The 22942-nt window shown below is 46.5% G+C and overlaps 1 protein-coding gene across 1 annotated transcript in view; it reads left to right on the plus strand.

Annotated features, from left to right (window-relative positions):
- Positions 1-22942, plus strand: part of ABHD12 (abhydrolase domain containing 12, lysophospholipase) — a 139437-nt gene that overhangs the window by 51925 nt on the left and 64570 nt on the right. The window contains exon 2 of the mRNA XM_038751038.1: positions 15072-15196. Coding sequence (XP_038606966.1) covers positions 15072-15196 — 125 coding nt within the window. The remainder of the gene's footprint in view (positions 1-15071; positions 15197-22942) is intronic.

Genomic DNA, 22942 nt, shown 5'->3' on the forward strand with positions numbered 1-22942 from the left:
TTTTCGCACCATCTACCTTGCCGTCGATCCCTCACCCGCATCCCACCACTAGCCTGGAACTCCCTCCCCCTTGATATCTGACAGGCGATCATTCTCCCCACCCACAAAGCCTTATTTATATCACATCTCCTCAAGTAGGCCCTCATTTCCTCTTCTCCCACTCCCTTCTGTGTCACCCTTCTACTTGGATTTCCACCCTTTATTCACCCCACCCTCAACCCCAGAGCACTGTGTACATATCCCTAATTGATATTTTTATATTAATGTGTGTCTCCCTGTCTAGGCTGTAAGGTCATTGTAGGCAGGGAACAAGTCTGCCAACTCTGTTATATTGTACGCTCCCAAGTGCTTAGTACAGTGCTGTGCACACAGTAAACGTTCAGTAAATTTGATGGTCTGACGATTGATCTTCTAGACTGTGAGCCTGTTGTTGGGTAGGGGCCGTCTCTATATGTTGCCAGCTTGTACTTCCCAAGCGCTTAGTACAGTGCTCTGCACACAGTAAGCACTCAATAAATACGACTGAATGAATGAGTGAATGATCCATTTATCTTCCCAGCTCAAACATGGTCCCCGTGACATGCAAAGCCACAGCGGAGACTTCACTTCCAGTACATGGGAGAAAATAAGGCCAAGAAAGTAATGGCCCCGCCGTGTGCTCTTCCTCCCTCCCTGTTGTCTAATCTCTCCTTGTCATCCATCATTTGGCAACCTAAGGGTGACGGACATGGCAAGCAAACGCACCTCCATGCACGACCAGGTGAAGGACACTGAAATCAGTTAATGAGTGGCATTTTTTGAGAACTTACCGAGTGCAGAGCACTATACTTAGCGCTTGGGAGAGTACAGTACAACAGAGTACTTGCCCTGCCCAAAGCATGACCTTGTTGTCCTAAAACCTGTAAGTTCCTTTCTCGCAAACCCCAGAAATCCAGTCTCCATGCCAAATGGGGTTGTCTAATGCCAACCTACTTACCGTACCCCAACGTCATCTATCTCACCACCGACCTCTCACCCATGTCCTGCCTCTGGCCTGGAATGCCCTCTTGCTTCATAACCGAGGGACAATTACTCTTCCCTCCTTCAAAGCCTTACTGAAAGCACGTCTCCTCCTGATTTCCTCTTCCACTCCCGTCTGCGTCACCCTTGCACTTGGAGTTGCACCCTTTATTCATGCCCACCCTCAGTCCAATAGCACTTACATATGTATCTGTAATTTATATATGTGTCTGTCTCCCCCTCTACACTGTAACCTTGCTGTGGGCAGGAAACGTCTACCAACTGTTATATTGTACTCTCCCCAGTGCTTAGTACAGTGCCATGCCCATGGTAAGCGCTGAATAAATACGATTCGTTGATTGATTGTCAAGTATTTCTTATCTCCCTACTGGAGTTCTAGCCAAACTCATAGTGAACATATGCATTCTGGTAGAACTGGATGTATACAGTTTCTAGCTGCTTGATAATCAGAGTAACTTCAACCTACTTAACTCACTCTTATCTTCAGCACAGTACCTTTGAGCTAGTTACATTTAAATTGAACCTTGCTAGATAAGAGGTATACATTTCCCAGTAACAGCTGCTCCGCAAAAAGAGGGCAAAGAAGGTGAGGTAATATTTCATCTTGATATAGCTTCCCAAAAGAGGCAAGGGAACATTAGCTCTACTAGATCATCTTATTCTATGTATCAGTCAATCAATCAATGGTATTTATTGAGCGCTTACTATGTGCAGAATACAATACAGCTAAGAGCCACTTTTCCTACCCGAAATTATGTTGTTGATTTAGTGGCATCAAGTGTTTTGGTGGTGGAATAATTCCCTGAGACTCATTGTAATTAGATGCGAGCTTGGCTGCTTGAGTGCATGCAATAGATGGTGGACCACTATGTGGTGGGCAGTGGATGGTGGAACAGTCTGCCGTGAAACTGACGGTGAAGCACTGTGTGGTGGACAACTGATTGAGCACTGCGTGGTGCGCAACTGATGCTGGAGCACTGACGGTGGAGCCCTGTGTGTTGTGCAACTGACGGTGGAACAGAGTGTGTTTTGCAGTGGATGGTGGAACACTATGTGGTGTGCAATGGATGGTGGAGCGCTGTGTGTTAATAATAGTAATAATAGTGATGATGGTATTTGTTAAGCGGTTACTGTGTGCCAAGCACTGTACTAAGTGCTGGGTTAAGTAAAAGGTCGTAAGGTTGTCCCACGTGGGGCTCGCAGTCTTAATCCCCGTTTTATGGATGAGGTAACTGAGGCATAGTGAAGTGATTTGCCCAAGGTCAGCTCCCCATTTTATGGATGAGGTAACTGAGACATAGTGAAGTGATTTGCCCAAGGTCAGCTCCCCATTTTATGGATGAGGTAACTGAGGCATAGTGAAGTGATTTGCCCAAGGTCACAGAGCTGACCAGTGGCGGAGTTGGGATTAGAACCCGTGACTTCTTGCTCACAGGCCTGTGCTCTTTCTACTAAGCCATGCGGCTGTGCAACAGGTGGCGGAGCACTGTGCTGTGCGGTGGGTGGTAAAGCACTGTTCATTCATTCATTCATTCAATCGTATTTATTGAGCACTTACTGTGTGCAGAGCACTGTACTAAGCGCTTGGGAAGTACAAGTCGGCAGCATTTAGAGACGGTCCCTACACAACAACGGCTCACAGTCTAGAAGGGGCCTCGCAGTCTGGAAGGGCACTATGTGGCGGTACACTGGTGGAGCACTTTGTGCTGTGCACCTGATGTTGGAGCACTGTGTGGTGGGCATCTGATGGCGGAGCTGTGTGTGGTGTGCAACAGATGGTGGAACACAGTGTGGTGTGCTACAAATGGAGCATTGTATGCAGCTGACGGTGGAGCATTGTGTGCTGTGTAACGGATAGTGGAGCACTGGTGTGCAACTGATGGTGGAGCGCTGTGTGGTGTGCAAACAGTGGAGCACTGTGCAACTGGTGGGACACTGTGTTGTGCAACTAATGGAACAATGTGGGTGTGTACAAGTGATGGTTGAGCATTGTGGTGTGCAACTGATGGAGGATCACTGTGTAACTGATGGAGCCCTGTGTGTGTGCAAATCATGGTGAAGCACTGTGGTTGTACGACTATAACAGTCTATGGGTGTGCAGTTAATGGAGCACTGTGGGTATGCAGAAGATGGAGCCCTATGGGTGCAACTGATGGAGGATCACAATGTAACTGATGTGTGTATGCAAATCGTGGTGAGCACTGTGTGTGCAACCAGAACGCTATGGGTGTGCAATTAATGGAGCACTGTGTGTGCAGATGGTTGAGCACTGTGGATGTGCCGCTGATGGAGCACTTGTGGTGTGCAACTAATGGTGAAAGACTGTTTGCAACTAATGGAGCACTGTGTAGGTGTATAACTAGAGCACTATGTGGGTGTGCAACTGATGGAGCACTGTGGATGTACAGCTGGTAGCGGAGCTGTAAATTCCACACTGTGGTGTGGAACTGATGGTGGAGGCTTGTGGTGTGTGACTGTTGGAGGATAATAATAATAATAATAATAACAATAATAATAATAATAGCATTTATTAAGTGTTCACTACATGCAAAGCAATCAATCAATCAATCGTATTTATTGAGCGCTTACTATGTGCAGAGCACTGTACTAAGCGCTTGGGAAGTACAAATTGGCAACATATAGAGACAGTCCCTACCCAGCCAAGCTCTAAAAGGGGGGAGACAGAGAACAAAACCAAACGTACTAACAAAATAAAATAAAAAGAATAGATATGTACAAATAAAATAAATAAATAGAGTAATAAATATGTACAAACATATATACAGGTGCTGTGGGGAAGGGAAGGAGGTAAGATGGGGGTGATGGAGAGGGGGACGAGGGGGAGAGGAAGGAAGGGGCTCAGTCTGGGAAGGCCTCTTGGAGGAGGTGAGCTCTCAGCAGGGCCTTGAAGGGAGGAAGAGAGCTAGCTTGGCGGATGGGCAGAGGGAGGGCATTCCAGGCTGGGGTGATTACAAGGTGATCAAGTTGTCCCTGGGGGGGCTCACAGTCTTATATGATGGTATTTGTTAAGCGCTTACTATGTGCCAAATGCCGTTCTAAGCCCCAGGATAGATACAAGGTAATCAGATTGTCCCATATGGGGCTCACAGTCTTCACCCCAGTTTTACAGATGAGGAAACTGAGACACAGAGAAGTGAAGTCGCCTGCCCAAGGTCACACAGCAGACAAGTGGCGGAGCTGGGATTAGAACCCACGTCCTCTGACTCCCGAGCCCGGGCTCTTTCCGCTAAGCCACACTGCTTGATAACTGTAACTGTTGGAACACTGTCTGTGCACCGGTAGAGCAGCACAGTGCAGGTGTACAACTAGAACACTTGTATGGGTGTGCCTCTGATGGAGCACTGTGGGTTTGCCGTAGATGGTGGAGCATTGTGTAGTTGTGCATCTGGTGGTGGAGCAATGAGTGGGCCTGTAATTCTGTAAGTTTGACTGTGGGTGAACATGATAAAGAAAAGAAAATGTGGTTTCCTTTGGCTAGTTGAAACATATTTTTCTTTTGTTAGAAGATTGACTTTCCCCATCTTCCTCCCCAAACGTGGCTACCGGCCTCTGAGTCCAGTTCTCCCAGGGTATCTGTGGACGCTTGCCAAAGAGGAGGGAAGCATCATCATCATCATCAATCGTATTTATTGAGCGCTTACTATGTGCAGAGCACTGTACTAAGCGCTTGGGAAGTACAAATCAGCAACATATAGAGACAGTCCCTACCCAACAGTGGGCTCCATGGCGTAATGGAAAGAGCATGGTCCTGGCAGTCAGAGGAACTGGGTTCTAATCCCAGCTCTGCTACTTGTCTACCCTGCTGTGTGACCTTGAGCAAGTCACTTAATAATAATAATAATAATGATGGCATTTATTAAGCGCTTACTATGTGCAAAGCACTGTTCTAAGCGCTGGGGAGGTTACAGGGTAATCAGGTTGTCCCACGTGGGGCTCACAGTCTTCATCCCCATTTTACAGATGAGGTAACTGAGGCACAGAGAAGTGAAGTGACTTGCCCAAAGTCACACAGCTGACAATTGGCAGAGCCGGGATTTGAACCCATGACCTCTGACTCCAAAGCCCGGGCTCTTTTCCACTGTGCCTCGGTTTCCTCATCAGTAAATTGGAAATCAAGTCTTACTCCCTCCTCCTTGAACATGTGAGCCCCCTGTGGAATAGGGACTTTGTCCACGTGGTACAGTGGTTGGCACCTAATAAACGCTTAATAGATACTATAATCATTATCATCATTATTATTCTTTTTTATTATTAATAATAGAAGGTAAAGGCAGGATCCATGCCAGGGGAACAAGGCCAGACTGGATGACTCTAGCCCAGGGATTGACATCCTTTTTGTGTATGCAGAAGAGTCAAACAAACTGCAATTTTTGAGCAGTTGCTGTGCAGAGAACAGTACAGTACTTTTGGCCTGGTTTGGTGGGCCAACCCTTCTCCCCCACTAGCCACCCCCCACCCCCCCCACCCATTTGTCAGTTGAGGAAACTGATGCCCAGAGAAGTGAAGTGACTATTTTTTAATGGTATTAAAAAGTACTTACTTTGTGCCAGTCAGGGGCCCAGGACTACTTGGTTTAACAGCCCCAGAGGACATGGGGCATAATTGGGCCGTGCAGTTGGTTTGTAGCAACAGCAGTTTCTGCCAGTAAGGGAAGGAAAAGGAGGGCAGCATGATGGGCTGGCACTGGCAGATATTAGCCCCATCCTTCACTCTCCCTGGCAAAATTATTTCTCCATTCTTATTGCCATCCATGCCCATCACCCTTTCCAGTTGTTCCACATTTTGAACTCCCTCCTCAAACTCCCATCTACCCCATCCCTTGCCCCTCTTGACCCAGCCACCTACTTCATAAAGAAAATTGATGTGTATTAGAGCTATAATTCTATTTATTCTGATAGTGTTGACACCTGTCTATTTGTTTTATTTTGTTGTCTGTCTCCCCATTCTAGACTGTGATCCCGTTGTTGGATAGGGACCGTCTCTATATGTTGCTGATTTGTGCTTCCCAAGCACTTAGTACAGTGCTCTGCACACAGTAAGCGCTCAATAAATACGATTGAATGAATGAATGAAAATTGACACTGTCAGGTGTGATCTCCCTAAAATCTCCCCTGCCTCTCGCCATCATCATCATTCTGGTATTTTTTAAGCACTTACTGTGTTCCAGGCACTGTACTAAGCACTGGTGGGTACAAGCAGTCAGATTGGACACAGTCCCTATCCCATGTGGGGCTCACTGTCTTCATCCCCATTTGTCAGTTGAGGAAACTGATGCCCAGAGAAGTGAAGTGACTGTTTTTTAATGGTATTAAGTACTTACTTTGCACCAGGCACTGTACTAAGCGCTGGGGTAGATACAAGACAATCAGGTTGGGCACAGTCCGTGTCCCACATGGCACTCACAGTTTCCATCCCCATTTTACAGATGAGGAAAGTGAGGCACAGAGAAGTTAAGTGATTTGCTCAAGGTCACACAGCAGACAAGTGGCCTCCCCCGTCCCTCCCCGCTCCTGCGCCCTCTTCAACTCTCCCATCTTTTCCAGCAGTATCTCTAGAGGAGATTTCCTGCCTTTTCTCAAAATCCATGCCCTCCACCTGCACATCCAACCCCATTCCTTCACACCTTATCAAAACACTTGCCCCATCCCTTCTTTGCTCCCTAACTGTATCTCCCCCTGTGCTTAGAACAGTGCTTGGCACAGAGTAAGTGCTTAACAAGTACCATCATTATTATTATTATCTTCATCAATTCGCTCTCCAGTGGCTTCTTCCTCACCGCTTTCAAACATGCCCATGTTTCTCCTATGCAAAAAACCCCTCTCTTGACCCCACGACTCCCTCCCATGGCCCCGTCTCCCTCCTATTATTCCTCTCCAAACTCCTTGAGTGAATTGTCAACACTCACTGTCTCCGTTTCCTCTCCTCCAATTCTCTCCTTGACCCCCTCCAATCTGGCTTCCATCCCCTTCACTCCACAGAAACCACCCTCTCAAAATTCACCAGTGATCTTCTTCTCGCTAAATCCAATGGTTTCTACTCCACCCTAATCCTTCTCGATCTCTTAGCTGCCTTGGACTATGACGACCATTCCTTTGTCGTGGAAACATATCCAACCTTGGCTTTACTGATTCTATTCTCTCCTGCTCTCCTGTCTCTCTGGCTGCTTGTTCTCAGTCTCTTTTATGGGCTCCTCTTCTGCCTCCCATCCCCTGACTATGGGTGTCCCTCAAGCAGCATGGTGTAGTGGATAGAGCATAGGCCCAGGACTCTTCATGGTACTTTGAAGAGGAATAGACAACCATTTGAGAATGAGGAGGTGTGCAAAACGATATTTGGAAAAAATGATTCAGACAGTAGAAATATGAATGTACTGAAGTGGAGAGCTCACCTACTCCAGGAGGCCTTCCCAGACTGAGCCCCTTCCTTCCTCTCCCCCTCGTCCCCCTCTCCATCCCCCCCATCTTACCTCCTTCCCTTCCCCACAGCACCTGTATATATGTATATATGTTTGTACATATTTATTACTCTATTTATTTATTTATTTTACTTGTACATATCTATTCTATTTTATTCTATTTTATTTTGTTAGTATGTTTGGTTTTGTTCTCCGTCTCCCCCTTTTAGACTGTGAGCCCACTGTTGGGTAGGGACTGTCTCTATATGTTGCCAACTTGTACTTCCCAAGCGCTTAGTACAGTGCTCTGCACACAGTAAGCGCTCAATAAATACAATTGATGATGATGATGACTCAGAAGGTTCTAATCCCGGCTCTGCCACTGGTCTGCTGTGTGACCTTGGGCGAGTCGCGAGTCACTTCACCTCATCTGTAAAATGAGGACTGAGACTGTGAGCCCCATGTTGGACTGTGTCCAACCCAATTTGCTTATATCCACTCCAACACTTAGTACAGTGCCTGGCACATAGTAACATAGCTAAGTGCTTAACAAATACTATCATTATTATTATTATTAAGGTTCAGTTCTGGGTCCCCTTCTATTCTAATAATAATAATAATATTGATGATGGCATTTGTTAAGCACTTACTATGTGCCAAGCACTGTTCTAAGTGTTGGACAATCTCCACCAACTCCCTTGGAGAACTTATTCACTTAAGTGGCTTCCACTACCACCACCATGCAGATGATTCCCAAATCTATATCTCCAGCCTGATCTCTCTCCCTCTTTGCAATCTCACATTTCCTCCTGCCTCAAGACATCTCTGTTTGGATGTCCTCCCGACACCTCAAACTTAATATGTCTAAAACAGAACTCCGTATCTTCCCACCCAATCCCGGTCTCCCCCTTACTTTCCCATCACTGTAGACAGCACCACCATTCTTCCTGTCTCACAACCCCGTAACCTTGGTGTTATCCTTGACTCCTCTCTCTCATTCAACCCATATTTTCAATCCATCGCTAAATCCTGTCAGTTCAACCATCATAACATCGCTAAAGTCCCTCCTTTCCCCTCCATTTGAACTGCTACCATGTTAATCCACCTCCTGCCTCTGGCCTGGAATGCCCTCCCACCTCATATCTGACAAACAATTACTCTGCCCCACCTTCAAAGCCTTATTGAGGGCACATATCCTCCAAGAGTCCTTCCCTGATTAAACCATCTTTTCCTTATTTTCAACCCCCTTCTGCATCACCCTGCCTTGCTTCCTCCTCTCAGCCCCACAGCACTTATGTACATATCTGTAATTTATTTGTTTATGTTAATGTTTGTCTCCCCACCAGACTGTAAATGCATTTTGGCCAGGGAATGTGTCTCTTATATTGTACTCTCCCGAGCACTTAGCACACACTAAAGCATTCAATAAATACCTTTGACTGACTGGCTGACCCTTTGAGCCACTCCCCTCAGCTCCCCTGCATTCTTCTTTTAAATGGAATTTGTTAAGCAGTTATTCGATCCTAACCCAAGAGGTACAACCTCACAACATTATCTACTTCTGCGTCACCCTGACCTACTCTCTTTATTCATCCTCCCACCCAACCCCAGAGCACTTATGTACATATCTGTAATTTATTTATATTAATGTCTGTTTCCCCCTCTAGACTGTAAGCTTGTTGTGGGCAGGGAAAGTGTCTGTTTATTCTATTGTACTCTCCCAAGTGCTTAGTATAGTGCTCTGCACATAGTAAACGCACAATAAATATGATTGACTTAACTACAAGATACTCAGATCAGACAATGTCTGTCCGATCTAGTCCGTTTGCTAGGGCCAGAGGAGGTAGTGGTGGTGGTAGTAGCGGTAGTAGTAGTAGTAGTAGCAGCAGCAATTGTGGAGTTCAGTGCACTGTACTAGCCACTTGAGAAGTAGAGAATAACCAAGTGAGATGCTCCTGGCCCACAAGGAGCTTATACTCTAATGGAGAAGACAAACTAAGATATTTACAACTAGAGAGAAGTAAAAAATGAATAAAGTGGACCTATACACGAGTGCTAAAGATGGTGTAAGTTCTAAAGTGCTAGGGCCGATTGAAGGGATGATAGGGATCAAGGTGTTGGGAAATTAATTGGGGGAAGTTTCTTGGAGGAGGTGGGATTCAGAGAGGGATTTGAAAGTGATGAGAACTGTGGGAAGAGGGTGCCCCAAGCTAGGGGAGCACTGTGAGTGCGGGAGTTGAGATCGAGGTACGGCTAGAAGATTGGCTTGGAATGACAGCAAGTTGGGAATGGTGGGAGAAGAGAAGAGATAGGTACTTTGGGGCCAGAGCCTTGAAGCCAGTTGTGAAGAGACACCCAGGGAGTTAGCGGGGAATTTTGAAGAAGGGAGCAGGGAGGGCCAAGTGATGCTTCAGGAGGACGATCTGGGCAGCCGCTTGTCGTATAGATTGGAGAGCAGGACAGACTGGAGCCTGGGAGACCAGTACCGAGGCTAATGTGATAGCCCAGCGATGGCAGGGCCAGAGCTTGTGCCAAGATAGGAGCAGTTTGGGTAAAGAGGAAGGGGTGGGTCTGAGGAAAAAGCAGCAGGATTTGGCAGTGGACTGAATGTGAGAGTTGAACGGTAGCAAAGATTCTAGATTGACACTAGAGTGTGGGCTTCTGGGAGGGAATGGTGTTGACTTAGATGGGTAATTCACTGGGGACAAAGAGAAGAAAAAGTGCAAGTAAGACCGAGGCCAGGGAGGGAGTAGGAGTGGAGAGGAGGAAGGAGGAAAGAAGACAAAGTGAGAATGTATCCACCCTGGCACCCTGGCTCTGGCACCAGACCAGCTCAGTTTAGAGGCAGTGCCACCGCTGTGGCTGGCATCTCCAGTGCAGTGGCTGGGTATGGACGTTGGTACTGCCTACGTCCGCCACTCAGCCCCTGCTCTGAGCCTACACACAGCCCAGCCCCTGCCCTGGACCATGTGGGTGGACCAGAGCAGGGCTGTTGTTGGGCTGTAGGACGGGGAGTAGCGGAGCCTCGGGCCCAGGCCTGAAGGCTGGGGTGAGCGTGTGAGAAGCCCTACCGGTGCAATAGGCTGCCAGCTGGAGGCCAAGTATGTGTTCCATCTTTGCCCCCTATCTGGCTGGAAGGGATGGAGTCAGCTGCCCGGCAAGCACCAGGTATGACAGGAACTTTGTTGGACAGGAACTTATTAGACCTGGGCTCTAATCTCAGCTCTGCCACTTGCCTTGGGCAAGTCACTTAACTTCTGTGCCTCAGTTTCCTCATCATCAAAATGGGGATTCAATAACCGTTCTCACTACTACTTAGACTGTGAGCCCCTATGGTGGGAGAGGGACTGTATCCAACTCGATTGTCTTGTAGTCACCTCAGTGCTTAGTGTAGTGCTTGGCATATAGTTAATGATTAACAAATGATACTATCATTCATTCATTCATTCATATTTTTTGAGCGCTTACTGTGTGCAGAGCACTGTATTAAGCACTTGGGAAGTACAAGTTGGCAACATATAGAGACGGTCCCTACCCAACAGCGGGCTCACAGTCTAGAAGGGGGAGATAGACAACAAAACAAAACATATTAGCAAAATAAAATAAATAGAATAAATGTGTACAAGTAAAATAAATAGAGTAATAAATATGTACAAACATATATACATATATACAGGTGCTGTGGGGAGGGGAAGCAGATAAGGCTGGGGGATTGGGATGGGGAGGAGGGCGAGAGGAAGGAGGGGGCTCAGTCTGGGAAGGCCTCCTAGAGGAGGTGAGCTCTCAGTAGGGCTTTGAAGGGAGGGAGAGAGCTAGTAGGCGGATGTGCGGAGGGAGGGCATTCCAGGCCAGGGGGAAGACATGGGCCGGGGATCGATGGCAGGACAGGCAAGAACGAGGCACAGTGAGGAGGTTAGCGGCCGAGGAGCGGAGGGTGCGGGCTGGGCTGTAGAAGGAAAGAAGGGAGGTGAGGTAGGAGGGGGTGAGGTGATGGACAGCCTTGAAACCAAGAGTGAGGAGTTTGTGCCTGATGCGTAGGTTGATTGGTAGCCACTGGAGACTTTTGAGGAGGGGAGTAATATTCCCAGAGTGTTTCTGCACAAAGATGATCTGGGCAGCAGCATGAAGTATAGATTGAAGTGGGAAGAGACAGGAGGATGGGAGATCAGGGAGGAGGCTGATGCAGTAATCCAGTCGGCATAGGATGAGAGATTGAACCAGCAGGGCAGCGGTTTGAATGGAGAGAAAAGGGCAGATCTTGGCGATGTTGTGAAGGTGAGACCAGCAGGTTTTGGTGACGGATTGGATGTGAGGGGTGAACGAGAGAGCAGAGTCAAGGATGACACCAAGTTTGTGGGCTTGTGGGACGGGAAGGATGGTAGTACCGTCTACAGTGATGGGAAAGTCAGGGAGAGGGCAGGGTTTGGGAGGGAAGATAAGGAGTTCAGTCTTGGACATATTGTTTTAGATGGCGGGTAGACATCCAGATGGATTTGTCATGAAGGCAGGAGGAGACCCGAGCCTGAAGGGAGGGAGAGAGAGCAGGGGCGGAGATGCAGATTTGGGTGTCATCAGCATACAGATGATAGTTGAAGCTGTGGGAGCGAATGAGTTCACCAAGGGATTGAGTGTAGATAGAGAACAGAAGGGGACCAAGAACTGACCCTTGAGGAACCCCTACAGTAAGGCGATGGGAGGGGGAGGAGGAGCCCGCAAAAGAGACTGAGAATGAACGGCCAGAGAGAGAAGAGGAGAACCAGGAGAGGACAGAGGCTGTGAAACCAAGGTTGGATAGCGTGTTGAGGAGAAGGGGGTGGTCCACAGTGTCGAAAGCAGCTGAGAGGTCAAGGAGGATCAGGATAGAGTAGGAGCCGTTGGATTTAATAATAATAATGATGGCATTTATTAAGCACTTACTATGTGCAAAGCACTGTTCTAAGTGCTGAATTTGGCAAGCAGGAGGTCATTGGTGACCTTTGAGAGGGTAGTTTCGGTGGACTGTAGGGGACGGAAGCCAGATTGGAGGAGGTCGAGGAGAGAGTTGGCGTTGAGGAATTCGAGGCAGCGTGTGTAGACAATGCGTTCAAGGAGTTTGGATAGGAATGGTAGGAGGGAGATAGGGCGATAACTAGAAGGGGAGATGGGGTCAAGAGAGGGTTTTTTTAGGATGGGGGAGATGTGGGCATGTTTGAAGGCAGAGGGGAAGGAACCAGTGGAGAGTGAGCGGTTGAAGATGGAAGTTAAGGAGTAGAGGAGGGATGGAGTGAGAGATTTCATAAGATGAGAGGGAATGGGGTCAGAAGCACAGGTGGCTGGAGTAGCACTTGAGAGGAGGGAGGAGAGCTGCTCTGAGGATACTGCTGGGAAGGATGGGAGAGTAGCAGAGAGGGTTGAGAGCCAGGGGGTTGGAGAAGGGGTAGGAGTGACTTTGGGGAGCTCAGACCTGATGGATTTAATTTTATTAATGAAGTAGGAGGCCAGATCATTCGGGGTGAGGGAAGGAGGAGGGGGAGGAACCGGGGGCCTGAGAAGGGAGTTAAATGTACAGAAGAGCTGATGGGGATGATGGGCATGGGTATCAATAAGGGAGGAGAAATAGTTTTGTCTGGCAGAGGAGCGGGCAGAGTTAAGGCAGGAAAGGATAAACTTGAAGTGAACAAGGTTGGCATGGTGTTTAGACTTTCGCCAGCATCATCATCAATCGTATTTATTGAGCCCTTACTGTGTGCAGAGCACTGTACTAAGCGCTTGGGAAGTACAAGTTTGCAACATATAGAGACAGTCCCTACCCAACAGTGGGCTCCCAGTCTAAAAGGGGGAGACAGAGAACAAAACCAAACATACTAACAAAATAAAATAAATAGACATGTACAAGTAAAATAAATAAATAAATAAATGGAGTAATAAATATGTACAAACATGTATACATATATACAGGTGCTGTGGGGAAGAGAAGGAGGTAAGATGGGGGGGATGGAGAGGGGGACGAGGGGGAGAGGAAGGAAGGGGCTCAGTCTGGGAAGGCATCCTGGAGGAGGTGAGCTCTCAGTAGGGCCTTGAAGGGAGGAAGAGAGCTAGCTTGGCCGATAGGCAGAGGGAGGGCATTCCAGGCCCGGGGGATGACGTGGGCCATGGGTCAATGGCGGGACAGGCGAGAACGAGGTACGGTGAGGAGATTAGTGGCAGAAGAGCGGAGGGTGCGGGGTGGGCTGTAGAAGGAGAGAAGGGAGGTGAGGTAGGAGGGGGCGAGGTGATGGACAGCCTTGAAGCTGAGGGTGAGGAGTTTCTGCCTGATGCGCAGATTGATTGGTAGCCACTGGAGATTTTTCAGGAGGGGAGTAACATGCCCAGAGCGTTTCTGGACAAAGATAATCCGGGCAGCAGCATGAAGTATGGATTGAAGTGGGGAGAGACACGAGGATGGGAGATCAGAGAGAAGGCTGATGCAGTAGTCGATAGGATGAGAGCTTGAATGAGCAGGGTAGCGGTATGGATGGAGAGGACAGGGCGGATCTTGGCGATGTTGCGGAGCTGAGACCGGCAGGTTTTGGTGACGGCTTGGATGTGAGGGATGCCAGCAGCGTTCAACAGCTCGAGCATAAGAGCGAAGGAGGCGGACAGTGGCAGTGATCCAGGGCTGTGGGTTAGTGATACGAGAGCAGCGAAGGGAAAGGGGAGTGAGGGAGTCTAGCTGAGTAGAGAGGGTAGAGTTGAGAGCAGTAATCTGATCATCAATATTGGGTAGAAAGGAAAGGGAGGCGAGGTGGGGTGTGAGGCGCTCAGAAAGATGGATGGGGTCGAGGGAGCGGAGGTCTCTGTGAGGTAGTAATGTAGATTTACAGGGGAGAGGAGTGTGAGTGAGGAGGCAGGTGAGAAGGTTATGATCAGAGGGATTTCAAAGTTGGTGAGGGTGGACACAGTGCAGCGGTAGGAGATGATGAGGTCGAGGGTGTGACCAAGTTGGTGAGTCGGCCAGGTGGGGTGGAGCAAGAGGTTGGCAGCATCAAGGAGAGATAGAAGGTGGGCGGCAGAGGAGTCATCGGAGATATCCGTGTGGATGTTGAAGTCTCCGAGGATCAGAGTGGGCATGGAAAAGGAGAGAAGGAAGGTGAGGAAGGGGTCAAAATCGTTATCATTATTATTATTATCATCATTATTTTTATTATGTATCTACCCTAGAACTTTGGACAGTGCATGGAACATAGTAAATGCTCAACAAATGCCACAACTTTTTTTTTAGTTATTATATCTAGAACCCAGCATTTAGTACAGTGATTGGCACATAGTAGGTGCTTAAATGCCATGATTATTATTATTAACATCATCATCATCATCACCTCCTTGGTGCCATGACCAGTGGGGCAGAAACTTTCCCCCGCAGCTCCCTGGATCCATGGAGTTGGCACCCATGATTGCTAAAACTGATATTGGGAGGTTTCAGAAGAGCTTTGGCTCCCAGTGAAACTTAATTTGGAAAGATTGATTCAGATATCCATTATTTTGAGTCCCATAGCTACAAGACTGAGTTCAATGCCAGCAACACTTTATGTGAGGAAATAATGTTTGATTTGATCATTTTCCATGATTTTAATAACCAGCTATTCAAGTGTAAGCTTTAATTGCTTTTCTTTTGCAGAAGAAAAGGATTGTGGTTCAGATTCCGAAAGCTGCTCATCTGGTCTTTGGGACTATATCTCGTCATTCCATTTCTTGTTAAACTTTGTCCTGGGATCCAGACCAAGCTGGTTTTCTTAAATTTTGGTGAGTGAACATGCAACCATTTGTCCATTGTTTAAGCATAAAAAAGAAAGAAAGCCCGCCAAATCAGAATGTTAGTTTGGGGTGGGGGGAGGGTGCTAGGGCTCTGTTAAAAAAAATTAAACCTTTTATTTTCAATTGAACATATATCCATATAAATAAATGATGGCCCTGTGTCTTGGGTGCATCTGTATCAGAAGCAGCATGGCTTAGTGGAAAGAGCCCGGGCTTTGGAGTCAGAGGTCATGGGTTTGAATCCCGGCTCTGCCAATTGTCAGCTGTGTGACTTTGGGCAAGTCACTTAACTTCTCTGTGCCTCAGTTACCTCATCTGTAAAATGAGGATTAAGACTGTGAGCCCCCCGAGGGACAACTTGATCACCTTGTAATCTCCCCAGCACTTAGAACAGTGCTTTGCATGTGGTAAGCGCTTAATAAATGCTATTATTATTATTATTATTTTCCAGTTGAGTAAATGTCTGTTTCTACAGTTGGTCTAGTTTGGGCTGGAGCAGGAAAAGAGTGGGAAATGGCCCAGAAACTTAATTTTCACTGGACCACATGATTTCCTGAGATATACCAACACATTGTAAATTTAGTGCTTGATGATTCCCATTGTATTTTGAATACTAACAGCTCAAAGTAGTTTTAAAAATGATAAAGGTCTTAATTTTTTTGGAGATGCTATATGTGCATGCAGTGCATCTTTTCCAAAGTCAGTTCTATATATTCTGTATGGAAAGCAAAGTAACCTAATACGGAGTTTTAGGCTTTTATAAATAAAGTGGAGAGAAAGAAAATGTTCAGCAGAGAGTTGCAAAGAAACACACAGGTTTGGTGTGAGGGAGTGGGCATTTCAAGTGAAAATTAAGTTTGAGCACTTTAGTTCACACTTCTTGCTACAGTTGCCAATCGTCATTTTAGGTAGTAAGTGAAAAGGGTGGGTTAGAACATGAAACTTGGGGATGAGAAAGCTGGGATCTTTCTACCTAATGATTTTCTCAAGATGAATCACTCCTTTTTTGACTGCAGTACACCATTTGGCTCTTGCCTCCTGCAGTTGCCTCTTAGTTTTCAACTGAGGTGCCATCATATTGTTAGCTTTGTCTTACTGCCTCCTTAAATGATTTCTCCTCTCAGCTTTATTTTCAGCTGCCCAATTTCAACAGATATAGTAACAGCTAAAATGGGCCTTCTTTTGTCGTTTGTATTTCTCACATGTCCAACCTGCAAAGGTGGATTGAGGGAAGCGTAGTTCAGGGCCAGGATTTTGTTGTTTGTGATCCTAACTTACCACTTGATGTTGAGTGTGGCTCATACATGGTGCCGATGGAGCAGATTAAGAGAGTAGATATGATAGACTTCGGAGTGAGGGGAGGGTGTCAAAGTCTCACAGCTATGCAGAGTAGAACTCTGCATAGTAGGCATAGTAGTAGTAGCAGCCAGTAGAACTCCAGCTAGGCTGAAATCCATGCCTCTACCACACTTCTGATAGCTTCCCAAAGAAAATGTAGGCCTCCTTGATCTGATTTTCTTGCATCATAGGTCAGTGGGCTGCCTAGGTAACAGAATTCTAGGGCAACGCTTAGTTTTGTATTGCCAGTGCAAGGTTTCCCGGGAGTAGGTTGACCCATTACTTCAGTTTTCTTCAGATCTTCATTAGTCCATGGCGGCCAATTGATTAAGTGGAAAAGTTTTCAATCATTTGTGTAACTTCTTGGGTATGTGCTGCTAGGGTACAGTCATCTGGTTGTAAGCCGTTCTTGACTGATTGTCTCTGGGACACTGGATGGTGTTTGCAGTCTGAGAAGTAGAACAACATTTTTTTGCCTGAGTCAATGACTTCTGTAGAATAAATTGAATAGGACCTGTTTACTTCGTATATCTGCTTTATCCCAATTGTCAAGGGAGAATAGCTCAGACAGGACACATCGCCAGCTTTGACATGACCAGTTATGCCATTTGGAAAGCAGTTTCGAAATCTTAATGAACTTCTCAAAGTAGTGAACTTTACTAAGCTGTTTCCAGAATCCAGCTCTCGGGAGAGTCTGTTGCTTTTACAAGGTCTAGAAATCCTTATGGAGGTCTCGGGGGATGCTTCCAGTTTTAACATTCTGCAAAGATTATGTCCGATATACTAAGCTGGGGTCTGAAACCGTGTTATAATTCTGAGGTGTTATATATATATATATATATATATATATATATATATATATATAGATATAGATATAGATATATAGATATAGATATAGATATAGATATATCTAGATATATATACATATATATATATATAGATATATCTAGATATATCTGTCTATATATATATATACACATATATATATATACGTATATATATATATATATAGATATAGATATAGATATAGATATATATATATACGGACACTAACATGCTTCAGAAGCCAGTACCGAAGAACTCTTAACTAGAATTCTTACTAGGAAATGAGCAGTAGAGGATGCTTTGATAGTTGTTGCCACAGATGATCTTTTGTCTTTCTTCTTGAAGATTGTGATGATGGTGGCATCTCATCGTTCCATGTGTTGAAGAAGATTTTGTTTAGGTTCTTAAATAGTGCACCACTCCTTGCTTGTGAGTCTGGGTGAGGAATCCTGCCATTTTTCAGGAGCCTGTTGTGGTGATGTCCTCCACAGTTGGGACCAGTGCCATATCTGTGGATGTGTACTTTTTCTGTGTTTCGAGGGCCCAGGTCTTCAATAGTGGAAGGTGTGCTGAGGAGAATTTGTAAATATCGTTTGTGTTTCTCCATGATTCCCTTCTTGTCTGTGAAGAGGCTGGAGCCTCTAGTTACTCTTCACAGATCTTGTGATGCCATGATTAGAACTTAATATTGATGTGTAGATGTTCTTGATTTCTTGGCAAGCTGGATAGCCTTGGACTTCTTTTATCACAATGCAGAAATTTTGCAGCTGCCTGTATCCTGGAGTCCCACAGGATCATATTAAGGTTCAGTTCTGGGTCCCTCCTATTCTCCAACTACACCCACCTCTTTGGAGAACTCATCCACTCCCATGAGCTGAACTACCACTTCTATGCAGATGACACCCAAGTCTACATCTCCAGCCCTGATCTCTCTCCCTCTGTCAAGTCTTGCATCTCCTCCTACCTTCACGACATCTCTGTTCGGATGTCCTCCTGTCACCTCAAACATAACCTGTCCAAAACACAGCTCCTTATCTTCCCACTCAAACCCTGTCCTCCCCCTGATTTCCCTGTCACTGTAGATGGCACCACCATCCCTCCTGTCTCACAAGCCTGTAATCTTGGCGTTATCCTGGACTCCTCTCTGTGATTCAACCCACATATTCAGTTCGTCACCAAATCCTGTTGGTCCCACCTTCACAACATCGCTAAAATCTGCCCTTTTCTCTCCATCTGTACTGGTACCACGTTTGTACAGTCACTCATCCTGTCCTGCCTGGATTACTGCATTAGCCTCCTTGCTGATCCCCCCAGCCTTCTGTCTCTCCCCACTCCAGTCCATACCTCACTCTGCTGCCCAGATTATTTTTCTACAAATACATCTGGACACATCACCCTGCTCCTCAAAAATCTCCAGTGGTTACCTATCCACGTTAGTATCAAACAAAAACTCCTCTCCTTTGGCTTTAAAGAACTCCATCAACTTGCCCCCTCCTGCCTCACCTTGCTTCTCTCCTTCTACAACCTAGCCTGCACACTTGGGTCCTCTAGATCCACTGTGCCTGGATCTCGCCTGTCTCGCCACCAGCCCCTAGCCCACGTCCTTCCTCTGGTCTCCCTCTTCTAATCTGACAGACAGCCACTCTCCCCTGCTTCAAAGCCTTATTGAAGGCACATCTCCTCCAAGAGGCCTTCCCGGACCAAGCCCCACTTTTTCTCATCTCCCACTCCCTTCTGCATCACCCTGACTTGTTCCCTTTGCTCTTCTGCCCTCCCAGTTCCAAAGCACTTTGTATGTGTGTCATTTTATTTATCTCTTTGCTCTTCCCTGCTCCCAGTCCCTAAACACTCATTTACCAATCCGTAATTTTATTTATTTGCATTGATGCTTGTCTCCCCCACTCTAGACCGTAAGCTCATTGTGGGCAGGGAAGTGACTGTTTAGTGTTGAATTGTACTTTCCCAGGCACTTAATAGAGTGCTCTGAACACAGTAAGCGCTCAATAAATATGACCGAATGAATGAGTGAACATGATCCCTGCCCATGAGGAGCTTCCAGTCTACAGGGGGAAAGAGACATAGAACCAAGACTGTCAAGGACTTTGTATGTAGGAGCAGGTCATTTGGCCTTGAGGAGAGTCTTCAACAAGCTGAATGCCAAGGACTAAGAGATACAAACCAGGTGTGCTTTAGGCTATGATGGTGCTTCAACCTCCGCAGTCTCAGTTCCTCATCTCATCCCTCTGGCCCTCCTAGCCGCAGAGCAAAGGCCTCTGAGTGGGGTGGCAGGAGGAGGAAGGCCAGGGCCTTGCTCTCTGGCCTGAGGGTGGAATGGGCTGCTCCTCCCTTCCCTTCCCAGGGTATTGAGTGTGTGGAGCCAATGCAGTCTGGCCATCCTCAGTCAGATGTGCCTCCTGGGGCTTGCCCCCGATTCACCCTGGCCCCCGAGCTCAGAGGACCAGATCCCTGGAGTTGTAGCCCACCTAGGGTTCAGGTAACTGCCAGTCCAAAGGGGGCCTGGACAGCTTCTGGGGCATGTGGGCAGTAGTGGGTGCTGGATGGGGCCTCCTTGATGGGGCTGTGCCATGCCCCTCACCCCCACCTTGCCTCTGATCGTTAGAAACCAGTAAATAACTGGTATTTACTGAGTGCCTGCTCTGTGCAAAGCTCTATATTAAGTGCTCTAAATCATTTTCTATTACTTTTTAAATACTCTCCCTGCACACCCAAGAAGCTTAAAATTAGTGGGGGAGAGGGACACAAAATAATTACAGCTAGGAGGAAAAAGTGGATATGTAGTTATGCTAGGGCCTAAATAATAGAGTGTGGATGTAGCACTATTTAGAAGTAATCCAGGTGCTTGTGAATTCTTGAACTAGGTTCCCTTGAAATGTTAATGGAGAACTGATACCAGGACATCTTCCTGAAACAGTATTCCTGGCAGGAGTCCCTTCATAGAACTTCACTAAACTTCCTAATTCTGGTAATTAATCTTTATGGTATTCATTTAGTGCTTACTGTGGGCCAAGCACCGTTCTAAGTGCTGGGGAAGATACACAATAATCAGGTCAGACGCAGTCCCTGTCCCACATGGGGCTCACATTCTAAGTAGGAGAGGGAACAGATAGTGAACCCCCATTTTACAGATGAGGTAACTTAGGCACAGGGAACTTAAGTGATTTTCCCCGCGTCACACAGCAGGCACGGAGTGGATCCAGGATTAGAATTCAAGTCTGCCGACTCCCAGGCACATACTTTTTCCACTAGGCCATGCTGATGTTGCCAACTTGTGCTTCCCAAGCGCTTAGTACAGTGCTCTGCACACAGTAAGCGCTCAATAAATACAACTGAATGAATGAATGAATGAATGCTGCTCTGCTCCAATCATAGTTGTTTCCATCCTCCCTGTTCCAGAAGCACACACCCCTGTCGTTATCCTCAACTCATCCCTCTCTGTAAAGCCTTATATTCAGTTTTCATCCACACCATCTCTCGTATCCTCTCCTCCCTCTGCATCCACATGGCTACCAAGCTGATCCAAGCACTCATTCTGTCTGTCTGTACTTGACTACCGACTCAGCCTCCTCCCTGATCTCAGTGATTTTTTTCAGTCCATACTTTTTTTTTTAAAGGCATTTATTAAAGCGCTTACTATGTGCAATGCACTGTTCTGCGCGCTGGACTTCATTCCGCTGCTTCATGTGTTTTTCAGGTGTGGTTCTGTACATGTCTCCCCAATAATAATAATAATAATTGTGATATTAAGCACCTACTATATACCAAGCAACGTTCTAAGAATTGGGATGGATACAATATAATCAGGTGGGCACAGGCCCTGTCCCACCTGGGCTTCCCAGGCTAAATAGGGAGTAGTAGAAGTACCTTACCATTGGCTTTAAGGCCCTCAGTCAGATCTTTCCTTTCTCCTTATTCACTTTCTTTTTCCACTCTATCCCAGCTCACCCTCTTCATTCTCAAACTAGCTGGAATCTTTCTCATCAGTCTTCCTTCTAGCATCTTGTTCATGCTCTTCGTGCTCCTTGGAAGTCCCTCCCTTTTCCCAGCCACTAGACCACAGCTCTCCTCATCTTCAAGCCGTTCTGAAATCTCCTATTCTCTGAGATACCTTCCCTGATTATTTTTTTAAAATCATGTTTGTTAAGCACTCACTCAATGCCTCGCACTGTACTAAGCGTTGGAGTAGGTTTGTGATAATCAGGTTGGGCAGTCTGTGTCCCACATAGGGCTGTCAGTCTTAATCCCCATTTTACAGATGAGGTAACGGAGACACAGAGAAATTAAGCCCTAGGACACACAGCTGAGAGGTGGTGGAGCCAAAATTAGAACCCAGATCCTCTGACCGCCGGATTGTTGCTCTTCCCACAAGGTCATCCTGCTTCTCAGTTTCCCCAGTTTATATCTCTCGACTGCAAGTTCAGTCCTAAAGAGCGCATAACTTCCCCTAGAAAGTATGTACCTATCTTACAATACTTTATCGCTTCCTCCTGTATGCAGTTTATTTTAGCGTCTCTCTCTCCAGGCTAGACTGTGAGCTCCATGTTCATATGTATTAAATAAGTTGTACACTCCGAAATGCTCTCCACACTGTAGATGCCCAATAATTACTGCCAGTTGATTATTATCAGTAGTCTGTAAAATGGGATTAAGTTTCCTGTTCTCCTTTCATATAAGATTGTGAGCCCAGTGTGGGAAAGGGACTGTGTCTGGTTTGATTATTCATTCATTCAGTCGTATTTAAGCCTGCACGCATGCTTACTGTGTGCAGAGCACTGTACTAAGCACTTGGAAAGTACAATTCAGCAACAGAGCGACAATCCCTGCCCACAACAGGCTCACAGTCTAGAATGGGGGAGACAGACATCAAAACAAGTAAACAGGCATCAATAGCTTCAATGTAAATAAATAGAATTATAGATATATATATGCATCAAAAGAAGTAAACAGGAATTAACATAAATAAATAGAGTTATAGAATTGTGCATATATACACAAGTGCTGTGGGGTGGGGAACAGGGATAGAGCAAAGGGAGCAAGTTGGGGCATTGTGGGGGGGGAGAGGGAGTTGAGGAAAAGGGGTGCTTAGTCTGGGAAGGCCTCCTGGAGGAGGTGAGGTTTCAGTAGGGCTTTGAAATGGGGAAGTGTGAATGTTTGGCAGATTTGAGGAGGGAGGGCACTCCAGGCCAGGGGTAGGACATGGGCCAGAGATCAACGGTGGGACAGGTGAGAATGAGACACAGTGACAAGGTTAGCACCAGAGGAGCAGAGTGTGTGGGCTGGGATGTAGAAGGAGAGAAGGGAGGGGAGGTATGAGGGGCAAGGTGATGGAGAGCTTTGAAGCCAACAGTGAGGAATGTTTGCTGTGTATGAAGGTTGATAGGCAACCACTGGAGGTTTTTGAGCAGGGGGGTGACATGCCCAGAGAGTTTCTATAGAAAGGTAATCTGGGCAGCAGAGTGAAGTATAGACTGAAGCGAGGAGAGACAGGAGGTTGGGAGGTCAGAAAGGATATAGTAATCCAACCAGGTTAGGAGGAGTGATTGTACTAACATG

This window comes from Tachyglossus aculeatus, chromosome 9 (assembly GCF_015852505.1).
Source record: "Tachyglossus aculeatus isolate mTacAcu1 chromosome 9, mTacAcu1.pri, whole genome shotgun sequence".
NCBI lineage: Eukaryota > Metazoa > Chordata > Mammalia > Monotremata > Tachyglossidae > Tachyglossus > Tachyglossus aculeatus.